This window comes from Haliotis rubra, unplaced genomic scaffold (genome assembly GCF_003918875.1).
Source record: "Haliotis rubra isolate DU_JTF1 unplaced genomic scaffold, ASM391887v1 Scf182, whole genome shotgun sequence".
NCBI lineage: Eukaryota > Metazoa > Mollusca > Gastropoda > Lepetellida > Haliotidae > Haliotis > Haliotis rubra.
This window is the reverse complement of record NW_025765803.1, coordinates 1501272-1523611: the sequence shown is the minus strand read 5'-3', so window position 1 is coordinate 1523611 and position 22340 is coordinate 1501272. Positions and strand designations below refer to the sequence as shown.

The following is a 22340-nucleotide window of genomic DNA, read 5'->3' as shown; positions in this document are numbered from 1 at the left end:
GTCATTTTGTTACAATACAAAACTAGTTTATCAATCCTCTTTTGCAGACCTTTAAGTGTAAAATCAAAACACGCAAGTCTAGATAGATACCCCTCTGACCATCAGCAGATAGACAATTAACAATATCGTTGACAAAGAAGGAAAAAAGAAAGGAAAAGAAGACAACTCACATCCCCGACGAACTCCTGATAAACTCCTGGTGTCCGAGTTGCACGTGTAAAATTGAAATTTCACTACACACGCTTGTTGACTACCTGGCTGTTCTACCAGCAAGTGACCGCCTCCGTGGTGTAGTGGTTAGAGCGTCTGCCCGGAGAGCGGAAGGTCGCAGGTTCGATCCCCGACTGCGTCATACCAAAAGACGTTAACATATGGTACTTGTTGGTCCCTGCCTCGCGCTCGGCATTAACGGGTACAGCAAGAACTGGTCGGCTCGGAGTCAGTATAATGTGTCTGAGTGGGGTATTCATGCTTCACTGCGGCATGGTATCTCAGTGGGCTAGCACTATAAAAACCAGCTTAAGTCTGGGCTAGTACAAGCGGCTGCACATACACATACACACGCATGCACGTCGTCATATGAGCGAAATATTCTCAAGCACGACGTAAAACCCAATTTCACCTCACCTCTACCAGCAAGTGGTCCCCCATTGTAACAGAGTTGGTCTGTCAATTTCAAGTGACTGTGCAAAATTTGGTTTTGATGCAATTATTAGATTTTGTGTCAGTGAGCAATTCATCGGTCTTAAATGAAATCAGTGACTGTAAGCAATATTTCAGCTCTACAGAAATGACTTAGTGAGTAGGATTCGAACCCACATTTAACAGGATTCTTGTCATATTATGGGGTATCATGTTGATGGGGGTGGGCGTTTGGATGGTGGAGGGGTGGGTGTCTGAAGTAATGTTGGAGACCTTCGTGAAACCCACGGGTACTGGTATGGTGCTGGCAAACCTTGAAACCTAAAGGCCACCAGGGATTCGAACCCACAATCATGTGTTTCTGGTTTCCTCAAGGGTCGCAACTATGCATATTGAATTACAGCGCCGCAAACGGCTGGGCTGCTTACCCATGCTATGCCGAAGGACCGGGTCCGATTCCCCACGTGGGTACAATGTGGGAAGCTCATTTCTGCAGTTCTCAGTCGTGATATTGCTGGAATATTGCTAAAAGCGGCGTGAAACTAAATTCACCACTCACATACGCATAACGAAGCTTCTTTCAAGTGCATTAGTTGCTCAGTCGTCTATGACTAAACAGTATCCAGTACGCAGGAGTACGCTTAAGTCAAAATTTGACACTTCCCTGGCAAGTTGTAAGAAACACAGTGCGCATGTCACCCTCGATAATCTGCAGGGTATACGTTACGATCACTCTCCACTATACCCTGGATGCATCCACGGCTTGTCCCGATGATTTTATTACCTCCCTTGGCTGGCTTTTTATCCAATCAGGTGTCTACGCTGGGAAGTTGAGCGTACCAGTCACAAATCACTTTCGCTTCTTAAATTATCTAACCGTTTCAAACTGGCAACACAATTGATGCAGAGGTACTCTGAAAGAGGTAGAAGGAGTTCTTTTATATATTTTTGGAAAGTTTCAGATCTGTCAATTTGTCTTTCTTATTTCCTAAGAAATCTGAGTGGCACTGCGAACAAACCTTCGCGACTGCGACCGCTATCTTTGTTGACATTGGCAAGCTCGGATGTAACGGCGGCTTAGCTGATTGGCTACTGTGAGAATGCGGAGCCAGCAAAGGGAGGTAATATGTGGATGCATCCAGGGTATAGTGGAGAGTGATCGTAACGTATACCCTGGAGATTATCGAGGATGTGTGCATGTATACACAGTAAAAATGTGCTTCACTCCATATTAAAACTCTGGTTATGCTGACATATCTAAAACGCCCAAATAGGTTGTTGATGATAACCTTTCTGCCAGGACTTGGTGTTGAAAATATTATGCTTTGGTAGGGAAACTGATCTCCAAAGCGTAGCAACCAATACGTGAATATCACGCTCCATGATTTTTGCAAATTGTAGTATCTTCATGTGATTAATCTCGCCGTTCAATTCTGGCCGTTTAATCCATTGTAACGCAGTATGCCAGGTTCAAGAATACCAAAAGCAGTGAAGTCTTAGATTATTGGTCTCCATAGGGCAGTCTTTCCTTCAAGGAGATTGGCAGAAGAACCGGACGTCATTACTCCACAATTAGCCGCCTGGTCAGAAAACATGCGAAGACCAATGACAAAAAGAATTGCAAACCTCCAGGCAGACCACGTAAAACCACAGTCAGGGGTGACAGGCCATTGCCAAGACTGGTAAGGCGGCATCCCTTTGCTTCAAATGCAACCCTGGAACGCCAATGGCTTCCTCGTCGTCAGGTCAGCCACAATTCGACTCCAGGCCGCAGGATTGAGGTCCTGAAGAGTCATCAAGCGACCCTAACTCACAGACAACCACAATCGGTTACGTCTAGCTTGGTGTGGACAGAGACAAGGTTGGAACTTGAAGTCTTGGAGAAGGGTCCTCTGGTCAGACGAGAGCAGATTTCTTCTGCATGTTGTGGATGGCAGAGTCAGAGTGGAGGCATCCGGCTACAGCTTATACACCTAGAAACATTATCCCAACAGTACCATATGGAGGTGGATCGGGTATGATATGGGGTCTCATTTGGGCCGCCTGATACAACGCAACGCAGGGGTCATCGTCTACATAACTTGCGGGAACTGGAAGCAGCATTGCACGAAGAGTGGCAGCAGCTGCCCATAGAGGATTTTCGACGTCTGGTGAGGGGTGTGAGACGAATACCGGAAGCTGTTATCCAAGTACTGGGCGGAAGTTCACGATATTGACTGTTTGTACTTGTCCACTCTCCGCATGTCCCTTTCAACTTAACAGAAGTTTTGTTTTGACATTAAGTATTCATTTTTACCGTACTTAAATCTGTCTCGTTTTCTTGAATTTGAACGCAATATTTAAGCGCAAGATTCTTACATACCATGAGGTCAGGGGTTACCCAATTTCAGTTCATTTCTTAGGCACAAGACAGGTTTGTTGGTGTATGCACCATCCGGGTTCTAATTCTCATTCCGTTATCGTTCAATCACGCCAAAAGCATCACACCCAGGAAAATACACATGGTTGTGCAACACTATTTTTACTGTGATTACATTGATTTAAACTTTATTTAAAGCATATCCTCTATGTTTTCACAATTCAAAATGATGACTTACTCAAAATTCGCAAACGCCGTTTCACTTTCTTCACTTTAAACTGAACTTTCGATTATAATCTTGTCATTGTAGAATTGAAATTCTAACCATTCTGTGTTTTCAATATAAATCCTTTAAGAATTTGCATTCAGCGACTGATGCTTGTCGTACCAACAGGATCCAGGGAGCCCGATCCTCAAAGCATTCATAGCACTACGATATTCCTAAGCCAACGATATACTGTATAATTACGTAACGCTACGAATTTATGGATCGGGAAATTCAGTTCTCGGCCACGGTCCCGTTCTTCAAAGCGATCGTAGAGCTGCGACAGTCGTAAGTTTATGCTACAACATGGGAGTTACGATCATCTTAGCGCTACGATCGCTCTGTGAAACTAGGTCGGGACCCAGAACTGAATTTCCAGTTGTTTCCGGTTCCAGACAAAATTCATCACGTCTGCTAGTTACGTCCCCCAACAATGAAAGAGGGGTGGGGTAGCCTAGTGGTTCATTCCGCCCTTAGAGGTGCCACAATCCGATGTGCAGATTTGCTTTGTTCATGGTGGCTGGTTCGAATCTCAAATTCGCTCTCATCATAGTTAGAGGTGTTTCAGGACACAGTTCGCCAGAGGTCGATGTTAATGTTGAAGATGTCTGTAACCCCGCAAACCAGCCTGCAAACCAGCCCGCAAACCAGCTCGCTAACCAGCCCGCCAACCAGCCCGCAAACCAGCCTGCAAACCAGCCTGCAAACCAGCCCGCAAACCAAGTGGTCAGTGTTCAATGCCTGTATCAGTGTGCTGTATTTCCTCAACCGACCAACCAACCAGCCAACCAACCAACCAACCAACCAGCCAAGCAGCCAACCAACCAACCAACCAGTCAACCAACCAGTCAACCAGCCAACCAACCAACCAATCAACAAGGGGGATTGAACCCGGGTCTTCTGAGTGACGTGCGTACGTTTTAAAAATTGCGAGACCAATGCAGACTAAATAGAAATACTGATGTAGCAAAACATACTCATCACATGTCACAGGGCGGCGGGTAGCCTAGTGGTTAAGGAGTCCGCTCGTCACGCTGAAGATCCAGGTTCGATTCCCCACATGGGTACAATGTGTGCAGCCTATTTCTGGTGTCCGCCGCTGTAATATTGCTAGAATATTGCTAACGGTAGCGTGAAACTAAACTCACTCACTCTCTCATCACATTACATACCTTGAAGTTGGAACCCACCACAGGGACGTACAAGTCTCCCGTGGACATCATCAGAGGAGTTACAGTACCGGAGTCTTCCGAGTTCAGTTGACAATACTTTGTCTTTATGTTCCAATTTACAGACAAACATTTCGGTGAGTACAGACAAATTCTGTGACAATGTTCCAGTGTTTTAACTTTCAACAACTGATAACCATGTCCCTGGAGAATTTTGTCGTATGAACCACCCAGATTCAGGATGTTGGTGGGGTCGATGCCGTTACAGAAGACGACAATAAATTGGAACAGAATCACACTGGATGTTGTCAACTCCATGACCTTCCATCAAATGAGGCTTCAGAATCCGCCAACAGCACTTTACCTCTCCACTAACTGTACAGAGTGACTGTTAATTGAGGCTGACCATAAGCATGCGCCTGCGCATTAGGAAGTGTCTATCTAAGCCAACCAAGGTCGGACAATGGGCAAAAGGCGTTCCTGTATAATTACATGCCAATAGACTTTAGAATTAAACATAACCAACAAAATCATTAACTCCACGCAGTGTGCTCGTGTGCCGTTAATGATTTTCACTTATAGCATGTTTCACGTTGTGACCAGGAAGTGGTACCTATTAATATAAGTGTTTGCAGACAATGCCCCAACCTCTACTTAATGTAACATGACATTGATTGTTGCTGGTAATTCAATGCTGAAAGATATTTAAACGAACCATAATTGGGATCGCTGGCGACATCATCAGATGGGCTTAAGCGAACAATAATAGATTGTTTCAAATGCTGAACAATACTGTTTGTTGAGCATTTCCGTATAAAGGGACATTGATTACTAGGGCCATGTTGTCAAATAGTAGGACTATTGTTTTGTGCGGCATTAAACAGAAAAGACTGCGGATAAAGACACGGGGTCTGTTGTATAAGGCGTTAAAAGGATATGGAATTGTCAATAAGACAAACAGCGGAAGTCTATTCGGCGTGGGTGGCAAATTGTTGTCGGCTAGTTAAACAAATCATATTTGATGATGATGTTGGTGGAGGCTCTGGGTAGTATCCTTTTAAGATACATCAAATTACCCCCAATTTCCAAACACAACAGGCGTTTTTGCGTTCTACCATGACGATTAAGTACGGTCTCCTTTTGAACACATGACACGTTTTGTGGATAACATGACTTTGTTTTTATTCTTGGTACGACGTTTAAAAGCTAATTCTTGCGCCTTTATCAGGTGAATGCTGAGTCATGATGATGGTGATTTGAAATTTATCGTGCGCTTTCCGACATAGTACGTATATAGCACACGGACCCGCCAGGCGAATCAGTCTTTGATCGAAAGAGGATTTTTTTAAAGATATGGCAACCGGAAGGGGGTGTTAGTGTTGCAAAATTATATTTGTATGCATTTTGTATTTGGACATTTGACAGAAGTGGTATCGGGGGTAGCTAGCTGGTTTGCTTGGTGTTTGTTTCGTCTGTTTTTTTTGTCTTGTTTTGGTTTTCATGTGGTTGTTTTAAAGCTAAGTGGGTTGGCGTTTGGTTTGGTTGTATTGTTGTTGTTTGTTGTTGATTTGTTTTATTGATTTTTTTTGGGGGGTGGGGGGCTGGTATGTTGGCACTAGTTGGTTATGTGTGATTATATGCAGTATGCGGATGTTTTGGTGTTTCGTGTTAACTTATTTAGGTTGTGTTCAGGTATGAGGTTTCTTTTGTAAGGCAGAGTGGTATGTCAGATGTTTCGTGTTTTGTGGTGTTTGATGCAACATCTTCTTGAATTTCTTCGGGGATGTGGTTTATGACCCGCGAGGATTGGTGAGATACCTTGCGGGGTGTTTGCAGTGTATTTGTATTGAATCGGTTTGGGGCGAAATTTAGGTTGTTTGTTATGGGATGTTTTGCGTGTTGAGGTTACCGTGTTGTTGGTGCTGGAGAATTCTGTGGCCAGAGATCTGTGGATGTTGGTGGGTTGGGTGTAGTGCTTGTGGGTGAATTATCGGAGGGAATCTCACATACAGGTTAAGTCGGGTGAAAATGCCCTGTGGTTTGTGTTTTTTGGTTTTGCAATGTACGATGCTATTTGTTTGTAATTGGGTGTATGATGTGTTTGTTTTTGCTTCTTCTTTTTTCCTTTTTTTAATTTTTTGTTGTTGTTTTTGTTGTTTTGTTTGTATTGTGTGTGGGTGAAGGTGGGGGGTAGAGGTGGAGTTGAGCGGTGCCTGTTTTTCTGTTTCGATTTTAGCTGTGTCAGTGTTTATGTGTCCGTTGCTTGTTGTGTGAGTGTGTGTCTGCGTGGACAGTTGTTTGTGAGAGATATATGTGATGTGACTTTGCAGAATATGCACCAGAGGCGCAGGGGGGAGGTGCAGATTGGTTGTGCGCATTTTTGCATTTACGTACAGCTGATTTCAGTATGTGGTGGTGTGGTGATATTTTAGACATTTAGAACATTGTTTTACCGGTTGAATATATGGTTTTACTTCTAGCTTATTGGAAGTGCCAAAAGCATGGTATGAGGGAGATTGTGGTGGGGTTTTTTGGAGTTTTTTTTAAACATTACGATAACGGTAGTTGTCGAAGGGACTTGAGGTAATGCGTTTGGTTCTTACGATTTGAGGGGAAGGTCCCGATCCGCATTTGCTTCCTTTGAAAATCCATGAAAATGGTGAGTCAGTGCACAGAGCAAACACGTAATCTGACTTTGGCTGGATCTTTATGGATTTTGACGATGGCTTTGGCGTAAATGAGCTGCGAGTTTATATGATAATTATTGAATATGGTATCATTTAATTTTCTATTGCTGTGGAGTTCTTGGGGTTTTTTTTTCTTGTGTTGTCTTTCTTGAGGATCTTGTGGTCTTCCACGGATTTGTTAACCAGTTGCATGAATTCCTCCGTGTCAAGGATGACATCAGCTTTGCCGATATAACACTTTGTGATGGTGATGGTCTCATCGTGCTTTAATTCTGTTATGGCTCTTGTCTCATTGTGGGTGAAGCTGGGATGTGTCTTGGCGGGTTTCTTGCCTGAGATGCTTGTCATTCGGCGCTGTTTGTTGGAGTCGCTTTTCTATTACAGTGATGAATTCATCTGTTTTCCTCTTGGTGGGCGTTGGTATTAATGCAAAGTCTTTCTGGACTGAGTTTGCCGTTTGTAGTGGCTTTCTGATTTCAGCACTTGGAACCTACGCACTTGTGTTCGTTTGGTCTTTTGGTGGACATGTGAGCCTTTTCTCTCGGATAACTTTTGGGTCTTGTCGTAGATTGGTGGTGACAGGGTTTCCATCCTTCTGTTTGTGGTCCAGTGCGTTCTGGACGTGAACTTTGTGACTTCTAGTCTGTTGTGTGATGATCCTAAGTAGTCATGTGCTTGCCTGATGCAGTTCTTTAGATATAGTGTTGGGGCATGGATGGACAGATGGCTTCAAGCGTAGGCATGTTACCTCTGCAGCTTAGTAGAGAGGTTAAGTTGGTTGTTGGTCCTGCTGTTCTTGTGGACGATGCACCTTTTGGTTCCAGTAATTACACATGAGTGCATGTGTTAGTCCTCTTGTAACACTCCGCAACTGTGGGGCGTTTGGGTAGACAAATAGTTAAAGCGTTCGCTCGTCACGCCAAAGACCCGAGTTCGGTGGAATGTGTGAAGATAAATTTCTGGTGTCCACCGCCGTAATGTTGCTGGAATTTTGCAAAAAGGCGGCGTAAATTAAACTCATTCACTCTGCTTAGTTATGAGTTACGGGCCTGTTATGCATATGTCTAAGGTCAATTGTTCAAAACAAATCTTTTCTAATAGTTATCGGGAAGCAACCAATTCAGGTTCAAAGTTTAACGTAAAATGCCTAATGAAAATTAAAATTTCTCTACGATTTGTTTAAGTATCAGTCTAGATATTAGTGAAAAGTCTTTGATTCCAAAACATTTCATCCTCGTCGCCGTTGCTGAAGATTACCTCTGTCGGTGAAACATACACTAAACGTCAAAAGAAACGTTACCCTCCTACCTTTATGAATTACTGAAAAACTATCAAAGATATGTTAGAAGGTTTTAGTTTACATAAAGGTTTAACATCACAGCTTTATGCAAATCACGAAAAACATTTCTCAAATGCATTTCATATTTAGGTGAAATGCCTCTTTTCCAGAAGAGTTAAAATGTCCTATTTTTCCATGTCGAAATAAACCAATAACAGTTATTTTGATGTCCAAAAGAAAGGTTGAAATAAAATTCTGCTTTGGGACAATGATAAACTATTTAAAGTCCCCACTTTTCAACTATTAAATCGAGAAACAACTCTTGTAGAGTGTGTAAAATTGTAAAATAATCATTGCTATGATTTCAGCCTTTTGAAACATTTTCTGCATTAGTGAAAACAAGTAAAACGTGTCTTTGATATTGTGAAAAAAATGTTCAGGAACATCTAAAATTATCTTTGTTAACATTTTTGCTTGCAAAGTAACATTTTTCTATTTTCAGTTTACACATAGCAATATCAATCGCCAAAACGCAGCAATATTCAAGCAGTATTTGCATCTATTTCACGTGTAGAATGATTCTATAGGGTACGAAGAGAGCCTAAAATACATGATATGATACACAAGTACAAGAAATATGCCACGATTAACAGCTGAAGAGAAAGAAAGAGCCATTGGGATGGTGCAGATGGGTCGAAATAAAATGAGGTTGCCAACGCCCTCGGATGCCACCGTATCTCGGTTATAAGACTTATTCAGGGCTTCAGACAGACTGGGGTCACGGTATACAGACCAAGAAGTGGACGTCCAAGCATCACAGCGCCAGCTGAAGATAGGTACCTCCGTCATAAAGGAAGGAGGGTAACGTTTCTTTTGGTGATAGTGTATTTCTCATTAAATATTCCGTCGGTCACTGGCAAAATAGAGATCAATGCTGTGTTTAACTAACACTTCAGTTAACGTCTTGCTTAAGACATCGGACAGATAACGATTTACTTATTCGGCTCATATCTAGTGTATCATGAATATTTATCGATCATCCATCGACCATTGATAGACAATTGATTTGAACCTATTGACACCACTAGATAAGGTGTAACTGGTAGTCTGGTAGTTTTTCAGTCGCCGCTGTGCAATTGTTTGTTTTGTGTCAGTTTATTTTATTATTTATGTAAAAATCTAGCAGTATCTCTGTTTCAGGAGAAAATGACATTTTGATTATATTGCGAAATATTGGAAAAAATATACGTTTTACGTTAGTACGTGTAGATCTATGCCGCTTTTATCAATAATGAGTGAGTGAGTGAGTATTAGTTTTACGCCGTTTTAAGCAATATTCCAGCAATATCACCAGAAATGGGCTTCACACATTGTATCCATGTGGGGAATCGAACCCGGATCTTCGGTGTGACGGATACGCCTTAACCACTAGGCTACCCCACCGCCCCTGATAATACGATGTGCCCTTGAGATTGACATCCAATGATCGAGGGGAAAATACCAGCGCCTTGACTATGTATACTGACCAGCAGTAAAACTCAGAATTCATGAAAATTATACTTTTTCAGCATGAGTTTGGATTTGATACTTTAACACAATTGTTTTCATTTCTTGAATTGCGTTTCTTTTGCTGGTCAGTAGTTACGTGGATATGTGCGCTATATAAATATCCTATGATATAGTATGAACTACCAAAACACCCCTACCTCATTCATACCCCCGTTACACTATGACAAGAACTCTACCTTACTCAGACCCACAGAACCCGTACCCCATCAAATCCTCGCTACACCACAACAGCGCCATGTTTCCCTCCAGTACCATGACTACGCTTACCCATACCCCCACCCTGCATCATCATTACTACCGTGCAGTCTCCACCCTGATGGGTCTATCACAAGCATCCACCCGTGAAGATCCGTGCTAGAATTGATCTTCAGCAGCCCATGCTTGTCGTACGAGGCGACTAACGGGACAGGGTGGTCAGACTCGCTGACTCGGTTGACACCTGTCATAGGTTTCCAGTTGCTGGATTGTCCGGTCTACATTCGATTATTTACAGACCATGTACTATAGCTGGAAATTCGTTAAGTGCGGCCTTAAACAACAAACCAACCTATTAACCAACCAACATCCACTGACACTTACACTGAAGAGTTATACACAGTTATGAGGTATTGATCCAAACTTATATAATATGAATTTCTCAACGCAGCACTCACAACTTCATACGATATATTTCCCAGTACAAAGGTTATCGTTTATGGGGGAATAGCACAGTTAGGGTTGGCAAAGCAATTGGACCAATATTCGTGTTGATGTTTGGCGTAGGCTTCGTCGACACAGGTGGACGCTGGGCAGCAGACGCCGGACATTGGCCGATAGCAAGCCAGGCCTGTTTACAATAAACAAACAAATAATAAAATCCCTCTCCAAAAGGTTTAAACCAATCGCTATGTGAGTGAGTATGATTTTACGCCGATTTTAGTAAACTTCCAGCAATATCACGGTGGGGTATAACAAAAATGAGTTCACATATTGTATCCATGTGGGGAATCAAACCCGGGACTTCGGCGTGACGAGCCACCGCCCCACCGCCCACAGACCCACTGCACCGCCCCACCCCCACAGACCCACCGCACCGCCCCACAGACCCACCGCCACACGTCAGTCACTAGGCTACCCATCCGCCCATCAACCCGCTACAGTGCTGTACGACTCATGCCGATGTGAGAGGTCATCCAGTGGCCAGTAGGAGTTTGTTTGCTTAAATATTGGCAGGTGTATGGTTTGAATTAGTGAGTATGGTTTTACGCCGCATTTGAATATTCCAGCAATATCACGGCGGGGGACACCAGAAATGGGCTTCACACATTGTACCCATGTGGGGAATCGAACCCGGTTATTCGGAGGGACGAGCGAACGCTTTAACCACTAGGCTACCCCACCGCCTCCCTATGTTTTGACTGTATATATTTAGCATGTACCGTTATCCCACTCTCGTTTATGGAATTCGCACATCTTGACCGACCGCCGAAAAGTTGTCAGTAATATCGGTATATCAAGTAGGACCAAGTACAAGCCAAGTGTGCATTTGTTTACGCCTCTTTTCATTATATTCCAGAAATGGGCTTGACACATTATACAAATGTGAGGGGTCGAACTCGGATTTTCACAGCTATGAGCCAACGCTTTATGCACGCGGCTTCCCTTTCACTTTAAGATGAGTGATATTTCGATTAAACTCAAAACAGGGTATTAGTACTGCTTTGTGTTTATTGTTTTACACTGGTAAAACCCACCAGGAAACTGGCCAAGCCCCTCAACACGAAACGTTCAAGGCCGATAAACAATACACAATCAGATGTACCGAAGCACTTGTCTTGTCACATCACCAAGACAATGAGAATAGACCAACCATAACATCATTTGTAACTAAACCTGAGAAGGGCTAGATTAATTATTCATTTCTGGTCGAAAATAATTTTGTTCAGTAAAAACATCTTCAGTAGCGCGAAAACTCCTTTCACATGAAAGGACTCCTTTACAATACATTAACTCCCCCAAGCTTTGAATGATTTATGTATAAGTAGGAGACACGTATTGTACAGGTATCTCAAATGAACGTTCTCAACTTACCTGAACTTCCATAGTTCACTGAACTCAAACCTCACTTACATTTCTTCACGACATTCAGATCTCTCCAACTGAATTGATTTTACACAACCCGTAAAGATCCGGGTTGGAATGAACCTTCAGTAACCCATGCTTGTCGTAAGAGGCAACTAACGGGATCCGGTGATCAGGCTCGCTGACATGTCATCGGTGCCCAATTGCGTAGATCGATGCTCTTGCTGTCAATCACTGGATTGTCTGGTCAAGACTCGATTATTTACAGACCGCCGCCAAATAGCTGGAATTTTACTGAGTACGGTTTCAAGAAAACAAATCCTACAAAATCAACTTCATTATCTCGCCTGTACTTCCACAGCTTGTCTCAACTTTCATATCTCGCCTGTACTTCCACAGCTTGTCTCAACTTTCATATCTCGGCTGTACTTCCACAGCTTGTCTCAACTTTCATATCTCGCCTGTACTTCCACAGCTTATCCCAACTGCAATATCTCACCTGACTTTAACAACTTATCTCAACTTCTGTGTCTCACCTGTACTTCCATAGCTTATCTCAACTTCAATATCTCACCTGTGTCACACAGGCACGAGCTGTCACAGATCTCGCCTTTCACAGCTTTCTTCGTGCTGCACGTGCCATTACGCTGACCTCCAAGCGGTCCAAAACCACCGAATCCGCCTGGTAATGACAACGATATTGGTATATTATCAAATGATTTTTTTTCATACATAGTAACAATATTCATAGCGTATACACACATACAAACATCGTTGTGTCGAACTTTCCTAAGTCGAATTCTCAGTGTCTCGAATTAATAACTTGATCCCTGAGTATTCCTTCTTTAGTCATCATTTTTCGGTTTTGTCAAAACGTCGGATACTTCGAAATATTTCCATTATTCCCCGTAACTTCGACACATCGATATTTGACTAAGTAACTCGCAAGACCGCGGAAAATGGTACTTTCTTCAGGTTTCGTGTTATCAGTATGTTTCCAGGTCTCACCAAATGGTCCATTGCCCTGGTCAGTTGAAATGACCCTGCCGTTGCTGTCTCTGCAGCAGCTGCCGCAGCCGTGAGAACTCGTGCACTGCGTCCCAGGAGCTGCTCCCTAGTGTTGTAAGAGAAGGGTGAGTGAGTGAGTCCTACACGACTGGTCAAACATTCGTTTATGCTTTGAAATGGTAAGAATAAATTCCTAATCTCTACTTTATAATTTGATTGAGCTGTTTTTCCATTCCTCTTACAGTGCCTGACCCAGTTCCACTGACGTATCCCAAAGTATTTCTGAACATCTGTCAGTAATTTGAACTTCTGTGACCTACGGCAAGTGAGCAGTGTTTTGGGTGTCGTTTGGATTATATTTCTTGAAACCTGTTGTTTCATTAGCCAATCCTCGACTGTTGTAGGGCACCCTGTGCAGGGCCGATCTTAACATTTTGTGTCTGCAGAAGCCTGTTACTCGATCTGCAAATCACAGACTGAGAAACATTGAATGTTTCAGTTACGTCTCGTTCAGTTTGAAACACGCATATATTCTCCAGGTTCCCTACGCCGAAGACCCGGGTTCCATTCCCTACATGGGAACAATGCGTGAAGCCCATTTCTGGAGTACCTTGCCATGACAATGCTTGAATATTGCTAAAACCGGGCTAAAACTAAACTCACTCAATCACTCACTCGTTTTCTGATAACATCAATTTCTTCATCATGGATCATGGATATATAGTTTATTCCATAGTTTTATTTCAAGGATCAGTTTATGTAGACTGGTGCTCTAAAATGTCAAGCAAAAGAAAGTCTACTCGCATATTTGATGTTGACTAAAATGAATGAATTATTAAATGTGTCTGGGATGGTCTTGTATTTTAAACAAGTCTCACTGTTCTGTTTTAACCTTTTGTTTGCGACTTCGTGTTTCGGCGACTGTTTTCGGCCAGGAAATGTTTTGCTAATGTTTTAAATTCCTGTCAAATCAATTTTCCATTATACTTTCTTTTGCTTGTCAGTTTATGCATCAAAGATTGACTCAAAAAGTAATACTCTACCTCGACGTGATAGAGGAGCACCTGGAATATACGGTAGAAAATAATATTAGACTACAGACTTGAGGACATTCGAAACTGCTGTTCACAGTTACGTACACGCACCTGTTTCTCGCGACACAATGGTCAAAAACATTCCGCAGTAAGGAACAGTGTTGAAATATAGACGTGTTGTCAGGCGATAGTGTCAAAATACAGACAGGTTGTCAAGAGAGAGTGTTCAAATACAATTAGATTGTGCGGAGAAAGTGTCGAAATACAGACAGGTTGTCAAGTGAGAGTGTCCAAATACAGTTAGGTTTTGCGGAGAAAGTGTCGAAATACAGACAGGTTGTCAAGTGAGAGTGTCCAAATACAGTTAGGTTTTGCGGAGAAAGTGTCCAAATACAGACAGGTTGTCAAGTGAGAGTGTCCAAATGCAGTTAGGTTTTGCGGAGAAAGTGTCGAAATACAGACAGGTTGTCAAGTGAGAGTCCCAATACAGTTAGGTTTTGCGGAGAAAGTGTCGAAATACAGACAGGTTGTCAAGTGAGAGTGTCCAAATGCAGTTAGGTTTTGCGGAGAAAGTGTCGAAATACAGACAGGTTGTCAAGTGAGAGTGTCCAAACACAGTTAGGTTTTGCGGAGAAAGTGTCGAAATACAGACAGGTTGTCAAGTGAGAGTGTCCAAATGCAGTTAGGTTTTGCGGAGAAAGTGTCGAAATACAGACAGGTTGTCAAGTGAGAGTGTCCAAAGCGTCGAAATACAGACAGGTTGTCAAGTGAGAGTGTCCAAATACAGTTAGGTTTTGCGGAGAAAGTGTCGAAATACAGACAGGTTGTCAAGTGAGAGTGTCCAAATACAGTTGGTTTTCATAGCACCACAAAGTCTATGCGTCTGTGTGATAAACGCCTTAATGAGGGAAATCTACTCACCAACACGACACAGAGAGCCGCTACCGTCTTCATGGTTTGTACAATACTGGGTAATGGCAAACAGGTGATTCTTCACACCACACCTGCCAGGTGTGATAGTACCAATACCGCCTCTATCGTTATCAAAATATGGTGCTTGACTTGTGCTGATTGTTGGATAGCCTTGTCGTACCTTGTACTATATTTCCATTGCACTGTATGTTAAGAGTGAAATCAACTCCAGCACCAGTAAACAGTGGAAAGTGTTTCAATCATTGTTTTCTTGTAATGGCTAAACTTCAGAGGTCATTTCACTCACTCACTCTCGCTACACATACTTAATATTAAGCTGATGACATTATCAAATCCGTGAACTAAAGCAATGCCCACTTTGTCAAAATGAACACTCTCCGACATTAATGTATTAAACACAAATACACAAACCTCGCCTCGCCTCGCCTCGCCTCACCTCACCTCTCCTCACACCAGAATACAAAATGTTCTCATTCGTAGAAACAAACACAAGGAATGACTAATCCATAGTGACCTGTTTGATTGGGATATCATGATTCTTTTGCAGTATTTCGTCGACTTATTGATAACGTCGACGTTATGAGGATGTGTTCTTGTTAATTAAAATGTGACATTAATTAACATATAGTTATTATGGGTCACAAAGGTTTAAAGCGCTGAGTGCGTATTTGATCTTACATCTTGAACTTGGATATGTAATTTTACCTGTTCAGAGAGTAAGCTGAGCAGTTAGAGTTACCTCCTCTGTTTTGGTTTTTTTTTATTGCATCCGGCGGAAGACTGTGGGATTCATTCCAGTGATTTCTATAAGGTCGTAGTGGGGCGTGGCTACTGCTAGAAATCTCGAGAACTGTGTAGTAGGTATAATATGATGGATTGTTGTTGAGCTGTATAGCGGGACTGCTGCTGCTTTGGATTTATGCTCATATGTCTGCTAACATAGACGTTTCAAGACCGAGGCTCGTCTACATTGATCTTTCCACGGTCAAGCCCTCAACAACCTTCAGTCAGTACATCTGTTTACCAGAAATATGAAGACTTTGGTGGGTGAATATTTTAGATTCGTGACCCATTATTTTCGATTTTCTCCAATTGTATTGCATTAGGAATGCTGTCATTCATGGTAACCTTATTTGTTTCTATTCAATACATTATTGAATACCACAGACTTGTCTGTATTCTATTTTGCTGGTTTAGAAGGGACTCACAAGACCTTTGTCACGGTAATTTCTAAACCGTAACACCGTCTAATCCTGTTCTCAGGTGTATGCGTTCCTTTGTCGTTGTTAATCTTTCTGAGTTCATTAACAGGATAACTCCACATTTACGCTTTATTCGTTTTCACAGCAAATGCTTTGCATCAAATATGACAGAGTTGACCCAAATACGTAGACTCTCAAACTGACTGGTTTACTTTTCTAAAAGTAACATGAGTTTTCTTCTAAGCATACATATGTATATTTTCCGATATTATGGTATCGTTTATGCGGGCAGAGCACATTGTGGGTTGGCGAAGCAGCTGGCCCAATATGCGTGCTGTTTTTGAGCGTACGCTTCATCAACACAGGTGGAGGGCGGACAGCAGGCGCCGGTCAATGGCCGATAGCAAGCCAGACCTGCAAACAATACATAGACCAATCATACGTTGTTTCGCTACTGATTAAATGTTCAAGCAATGTTCACAGGTGAGACCATTACTAAGCAGTACGCGTGAAAAATCGGTTGACACATATCATCGGATCCCCGTTGCGTAGACTGATGCTCATGCTGTTGATCACAGGATCGTCTTGGCCAAACTTGATATATTTCATATCTTATTTTGACTGTATATATTTTTAAACACAGGAGCATTTACCATTTATCGACTTTAATTTGGTTTCATAGATTTGTTCTCTTTGGCCTATCGCCGAACAAATGTCAGTAACATTGCATCAACATAACAAGTGGAACCAGGTGCAAGCCAACTTTGCAATATTTCAGAAATAGGCTTCACACATTCTACACATGTGGGGAATCGAACCCGGGTTTCCAGCGGTGGGGGGCAATTCTTTAACGGAGGGGGGGTGGGTGAATTCATTAACCACGCGTCTACCCCTTTTACTTTCAGATGAGCATTATTTACATTTAACCCAAAGCAGTGTTTTATTACCGTTTCACGTTTACGACAAAGAAACTCGCAAAGTTTACAGTTTAACGCCGTACTCAGCAATATTCAAGCTACTTGAAAGCTGTCTGTACATAACATGGACCAGACAAGCCGGTGATCAAAAACATGGTCATGGATCTACGCATTTGGGATACGATGTCCGGTGTCAACCAGGTCAGCGAGCCTGACCACATAATTCCGTTAGTCGCCTCTTACGACAAGCATGGGTTGCTGCAGACCAATTCTAATCCGGATCTTCACGGGCTCTAGGCCGATAAACAATACACAATCAGATGCACTGAAACACCGTCTTGTCGGGTCACGGAGCTGTGTCAGATCACCAAGACAATGAGAACAGACCAACCATAACATCATTTGTAACTAAAGCTGAAAATCGCTTCATCAATCATTCATTATGTGAAAACACTATACTTTGTTCAGTAAACAACTTTGCCAAGCATGTTAAATATATTCAGTAGCCTGCGAAAGCCTCAGTTCCCAAACAAAGAAGGACTCCAAAACAATGCATTAACTTTCTCTCCAAGCTTGCATATAAGTATAACCGCTTATTGAGCAGGTATCTATAATGAACGTGCGGTGTTGAACAACACGCAAACAAAATCTCACCTGTACTTCCACAGCTTATCCTAACTTCAATATCTCACCTGACTTCCAGAATTTATCTTAACTTCCATGTTTCATCTGTACTTCCATAGCTTATCTTAACGTCCATGTTTCACCTGTACTTCCACAGCTTATCTTAACTTCAATATCTCACCTGACTTCTAGAATTTATCTTAACTTCCATGTTTCATCTGTACTTCCATAGCTATCTTAACTTCAATATCTCACCTGACTTCCAGAACTTATCTTAACGTCCATGTTTCACCTGTACTTCCACAGCTTATCTTAACTTCAATATCTCACCTGACTTCCAGAACTTATCTTAACTTCCATGTTTCACCTGTACGTCAACAGCTTATCCTAACGTCCATGTTTCACCTGTACTTCCACAGCTTATCTTAACTTCAATATCTCACCTGACTTCCAGAATTTATCTTAACTTCAATATCTCACCTGTACTTCCAGAACTTATCTTTACTTCCATGTTTCACCTGTACTTCTACAGCTTATCTAGCTTCAATATTTCACCTGACTTCCACAGATTATCTCAGCTTCAATATCTCACCTGTACATTCACAACTTACCTGTGTCACACTGGCACGAGCTGTCACAGATCTCGCCCTTCACAGCTTTCTTGGTGCTGCACGTGCCATTACGCTGACCTCCAAGCGTTCCAAAACCACCGAATCCGCCTGATAATGACAACGCTATTGGTAAAACTATGTCATCATATGAAAATGTATATGGAACTCAAGCACCATCGAACTTCACGTGTCGAACTTAATCACTTAAAGTGCTGTCGGAAATAGAAAAAACTGTTTTTAGCCTGCTACTCAAGTAACTCTGTATCCCTAAATTTGCACAATTGCAAATAGCACATGTTGATATAACCTTCATCGGCCTAACTGGGCGTCCAGTTGGATGCGTGATAAGATATCCAGAAAAGCATGTTTACGCGTAAAATCGATGCAAAACTTAGAAAAATACGAATACTCTCTGAAAACAATAGATCAGACTAAAGATGGCAATTAGGTCACTCAGCCAGGTATGATGACGGACCGTCGACTCACCTGGCATGAAATGCATGTGCTGCCTACAGGCACAAGGGGTCATCTCGAAGATATTTTATTCTTTTTCATGTGTGATGAATATGTCTCATCTATTGATGATCTTACGTGTCTTTCTTTCATAAAGTATATGTTGAGAGTATGATACCCATAGAAAAACTTAAATCAACCATTGTATTAAATGTCTCAAAATATATAGGTGGTATGACCACCCGAAGATCGACAGGACTGGATATTATTTGTAAATTGTTATGACGTGCCGTTTGCTTCAGTAGTTTAATTCTCCTAAAGGATTATCCTATCTCAGCTGATATATCTATCCCCCAGCCCGACCCCTACCACCGTCTGCGACACCCGTCCTGGTTTTGCTTTTGAGACAACCCCTCCTACCTGTTTCTTTTTATAGTGATAGTGAGACTCCATGGTAGCTACATCCTTAATAGTTTCACTATTAAAGTTATTTTTTTACGCCAACTAACGATTATAATGAAGCTAAGTTTAATTTAACCCTAGGTATTTAAAAAGTGTCCTTTGTAATACAATATCATCGCACACTAATTTGCATAAAGCCACGGTGTGTTCCAAATCAATCGCTGTATTGCACATTTCTGCACTAATCTCTCCTCAGTAGTCCTTTTTCTACGTTTCCTATCTCCCTACCACTGAAACCGTACTTAGGGCGAACTTAGTTTAACAGATATTTAACACTTTCACATTTTAACTACATGAATTGTAGATATAAATGCGAAAAAACAGAGTTTTATTTTTCTGTTTCCGGCAGTACTTTAGTCATCATTTTTCGGTTGTGTCGAGCCTCATATACTTCGAAATATTTACATTGTTTCCTGTAACTTCGACACAACCACGTTTGACTCTGTGACGCGCAAGACCGCGGAGAATGGTACTTTCTTCAGATTTCGTGTTATCAGTTTATGTTTCCAGGTCTCACCAAATGGTCCATTGCCCTGGTCAGTTGAAATGACCCTGCCGGTGCTGTCTCTGCAGCAGCTGCCGCAGCCGTGAGAACTCGTGCACTGCGTCCCAGGAGCTGCTCCCTAGTGTTGTAAGAGAAGGGTGAGTGAGTGAGTCCTACACGACTGGTCAAACAGTCGTTTATGCTTTGGAATGGTAGGATTTCATTTCTTAATCTCTACACTACAATTTGATTGAGTCTTATCCATTCCTCTGAGACCCCTGAAGATCCGGGTTAGAATTGTTCTTCAGTATGCTTGTCCCATGCTTGTCGTAAGAGGCGACTAACGGGATCGGGTGGTCAGGCTCGCTGAACTGGTTGACACATGTTATGGTATCCCGTATAAATCGATGCTCATGGTCTTGATCACTGGATTGTCTGGTCCAGACTCGATTATTTACAGGCCGCCGCCATATAGCTGGAATGTTGCTGGGTGCGGCGTAAACAACATTCAATCAGTCAATAATAGTAACGTGAACTTCGAGGGCGAGTGAGCAGTGGTTTGAGTTCCATTTGGGTTCCATCTCTTCAAGAATGTTTTAGATTATCAATCCTTCAACTCATGCTGTTGATCTAGGGCAATCTCTGCAGGGCCGATCATTAACATTTTGTTTCTGCAGAAACCTGTTCCTGGGTCTGCAAATCACAGACTGAGAAACATTGAATGGTTTAGCTACGTTTGAAACACGCATATATCCCCAGGTTGTGTTCTATGAATGAATACAAATACTGTTGACACGAGCTTACTGTGGTAACTGAAAATCAACAATGCTAAAAGCTCAAATCTATCTAACGACCCACTTACCCATGTGCACGGGCAATTGTGTACAATGTGGTTCCGAACCCTTTCTGGCTATAGCATTCATTTTTCAAAGCTATTTTTTCTACCGGTCATAACATTTTTATTTCATGATCCCTTACGTTTGTATGAGTGTGCATTGAAACGTATTATGAAAGGCGAATTTTCTTGCCTAACGCATTGCTCAATGGTCCATGTGTAAACATGTTCCATTTCTTTATATTCAGCGTAAACTTGATTTTCTGCATTTCAAATGTGATTTTTATATTTAAGTTTGTTTGAACTTTCAAAATAATTCTTTTTCTGATAACGTCAAATTCTTCGTTATGGATCATGGATCCATTGTTTATGCAACAAGTTTTATTTCACAAGGTCAGTATATATAGATTGGTGCTCTAAACCGTCCACTGACGAGAGTCAGTTTAGTTTAACACCGCATTTGGCAATATGCCAGAAATATCAAGCGGGGGACACCAGAAATGGGCTGCACACATTGTACCCATGTGGGGAATCGATTCCGGGTCTTCGGCGCGACGAGCGAACGCTTTAACCACTAGGCTACCCCAATACCCTCTAAACTGTCAAGCAAAAGAACGTATACTCACATTTTTTATGTTGCTTAAAATGAATGAAGTAAGAATAGTGTTTGGGATGGAGGTATATTTGAAACAATTACCATTGCCGTGTTTTGAACCTGTAGGCCCCTGTGTTTCGGCGACTGTGTTCAGCCAGTACATTTTTTAATAACGTTTGAAATTATTCGGTCAGATCAATTTTCAAGTGTGCGCTTTCTTTTACCCGTTACCTTATGTGTTGATGATTGACTCTCAAATGTAATACTCTACCTCGACGTGATAGAGGAGCACCTGAAACACACAGAGTAAAATATGAAAGTCATTATACTAACGGGTTGTCAAGTAAGAGTGTCGATACAAGACAGGTTGTCACATGAAAGTTGTTGTTTTTTAAAAAAGAAAGAATTGAAATTCACAAAGGTTGTCAGGTGAGTATTTTTAATTTTTTAAAGCACTACAGTGTCTATGGCTTATGTGTGCCATAAATAGAGAAAGCTACTCACCAACACGACACAGAGAGTCACAACCGTCTTCATGGTTTTCACACTACTTGGTAATGACAAACAGGTGATTCTTCACGCCACACCTGGTTGGTGTCACTTCCGGTTGTGATAGTACCAATACCACCTTTATCGTTATCCAAATAAGGTGCTTGACTTTGTTTTAACTGTTAGATGGGGTTGTCGTACTTTGTACTATATTTCCACTACACTGTATGTTACCAGTCGAATCAACACCGGCACTAATGATCAGCGGAAAGCCAAATTAAACATTCAATTTTGTTTTTGTAGCAGTTTTCAGAGGTAATGCCACATTCGTACGAAGTTTAATCGTAGATTTGTCATCTTCTGACACAGATTACCACTACAGACAGTGTCGTAACCATATATGAACACAGATAGTGTGGGCGAGTGAGTGAGTCTAAGTTATTCGACCAATCCTTTGAAAACCCAAATCTATGTGTTTCAGTATATAGAGCATACTAAACGACTTTTCGTGTAATACCAGTTTTATTAAACTAGTTGATGATTTGGTATCAAACGTGCGAAAGCGATTCTGATACTAAATCTTACACGAGTTTGATAAAAATGGTATTTCACAAAAGTCGTTTAGTATTCTGTTTATTACTCTCCAAAATAAATTGATAGAA

General features: G+C 41.8%; 2 protein-coding genes across 2 annotated transcripts; both read right to left on the bottom strand.

Moving 5' to 3' along the window:
• Positions 1–10619: 10619 nt before the first annotated feature.
• Positions 10620–15113, bottom strand: LOC124273557. The gene is made up of 5 exons (XM_046708838.1): positions 14995–15113; positions 14083–14103; positions 13040–13145; positions 12606–12713; positions 10620–10796 (listed from the first exon to the last, which is right to left on the bottom strand). The coding sequence occupies exons 1-5, from the start codon at positions 15025–15027 to the stop codon at positions 10663–10665; spliced, it is 402 nt and encodes a 133-aa protein (XP_046564794.1). The 5' UTR covers positions 15028–15113; the 3' UTR covers positions 10620–10662.
• Positions 15114–16323: 1210 nt separating this feature from the next.
• LOC124273558 lies at positions 16324–21786 on the bottom strand. The gene is made up of 5 exons (XM_046708839.1): positions 21694–21786; positions 21461–21481; positions 19793–19898; positions 18361–18468; positions 16324–16622 (listed from the first exon to the last, which is right to left on the bottom strand). The coding sequence occupies exons 1-5, from the start codon at positions 21724–21726 to the stop codon at positions 16489–16491; spliced, it is 402 nt and encodes a 133-aa protein (XP_046564795.1). The 5' UTR covers positions 21727–21786; the 3' UTR covers positions 16324–16488.
• Between the last annotated feature and the right edge of the window lie 554 nt (positions 21787–22340).

What these genes read in the sequence shown, in the direction of transcription:
- LOC124273557 (XM_046708838.1), bottom strand. Translation starts at nt 15,027, where the DNA reads ATGAAGACGGTAGCGGCTCTCTGTGTCGTGTTG. An exon ending in CGGCTCTCTGTGTCGTGTTG is followed by an intron (nt 14,104 to 14,994) that starts GTGAGTAGATTT and finishes CGTATATTCCAG; the next exon opens with GTGCTCCTCTATCACGTCGA. An exon ending in CTCGTGCCTGTGTGACACAG is followed by an intron (nt 10,797 to 12,605) that starts GTGAGATATTGA and finishes TATTGTAAACAG; the next exon opens with GCCTGGCTTGCTATCGGCCA.
- LOC124273558 (XM_046708839.1), bottom strand. Translation starts at nt 21,726, where the DNA reads ATGAAGACGGTTGTGACTCTCTGTGTCGTGTTG. An exon ending in TGCTCCTCTATCACGTCGAG is followed by an intron (nt 19,899 to 21,460) that starts GTAGAGTATTAC and finishes TTACAACACTAG; the next exon opens with GGAGCAGCTCCTGGGACGCA. An exon ending in CCAGGGCAATGGACCATTTG is followed by an intron (nt 18,469 to 19,792) that starts GTGAGACCTGGA and finishes TGTCATTATCAG; the next exon opens with GCGGATTCGGTGGTTTTGGA.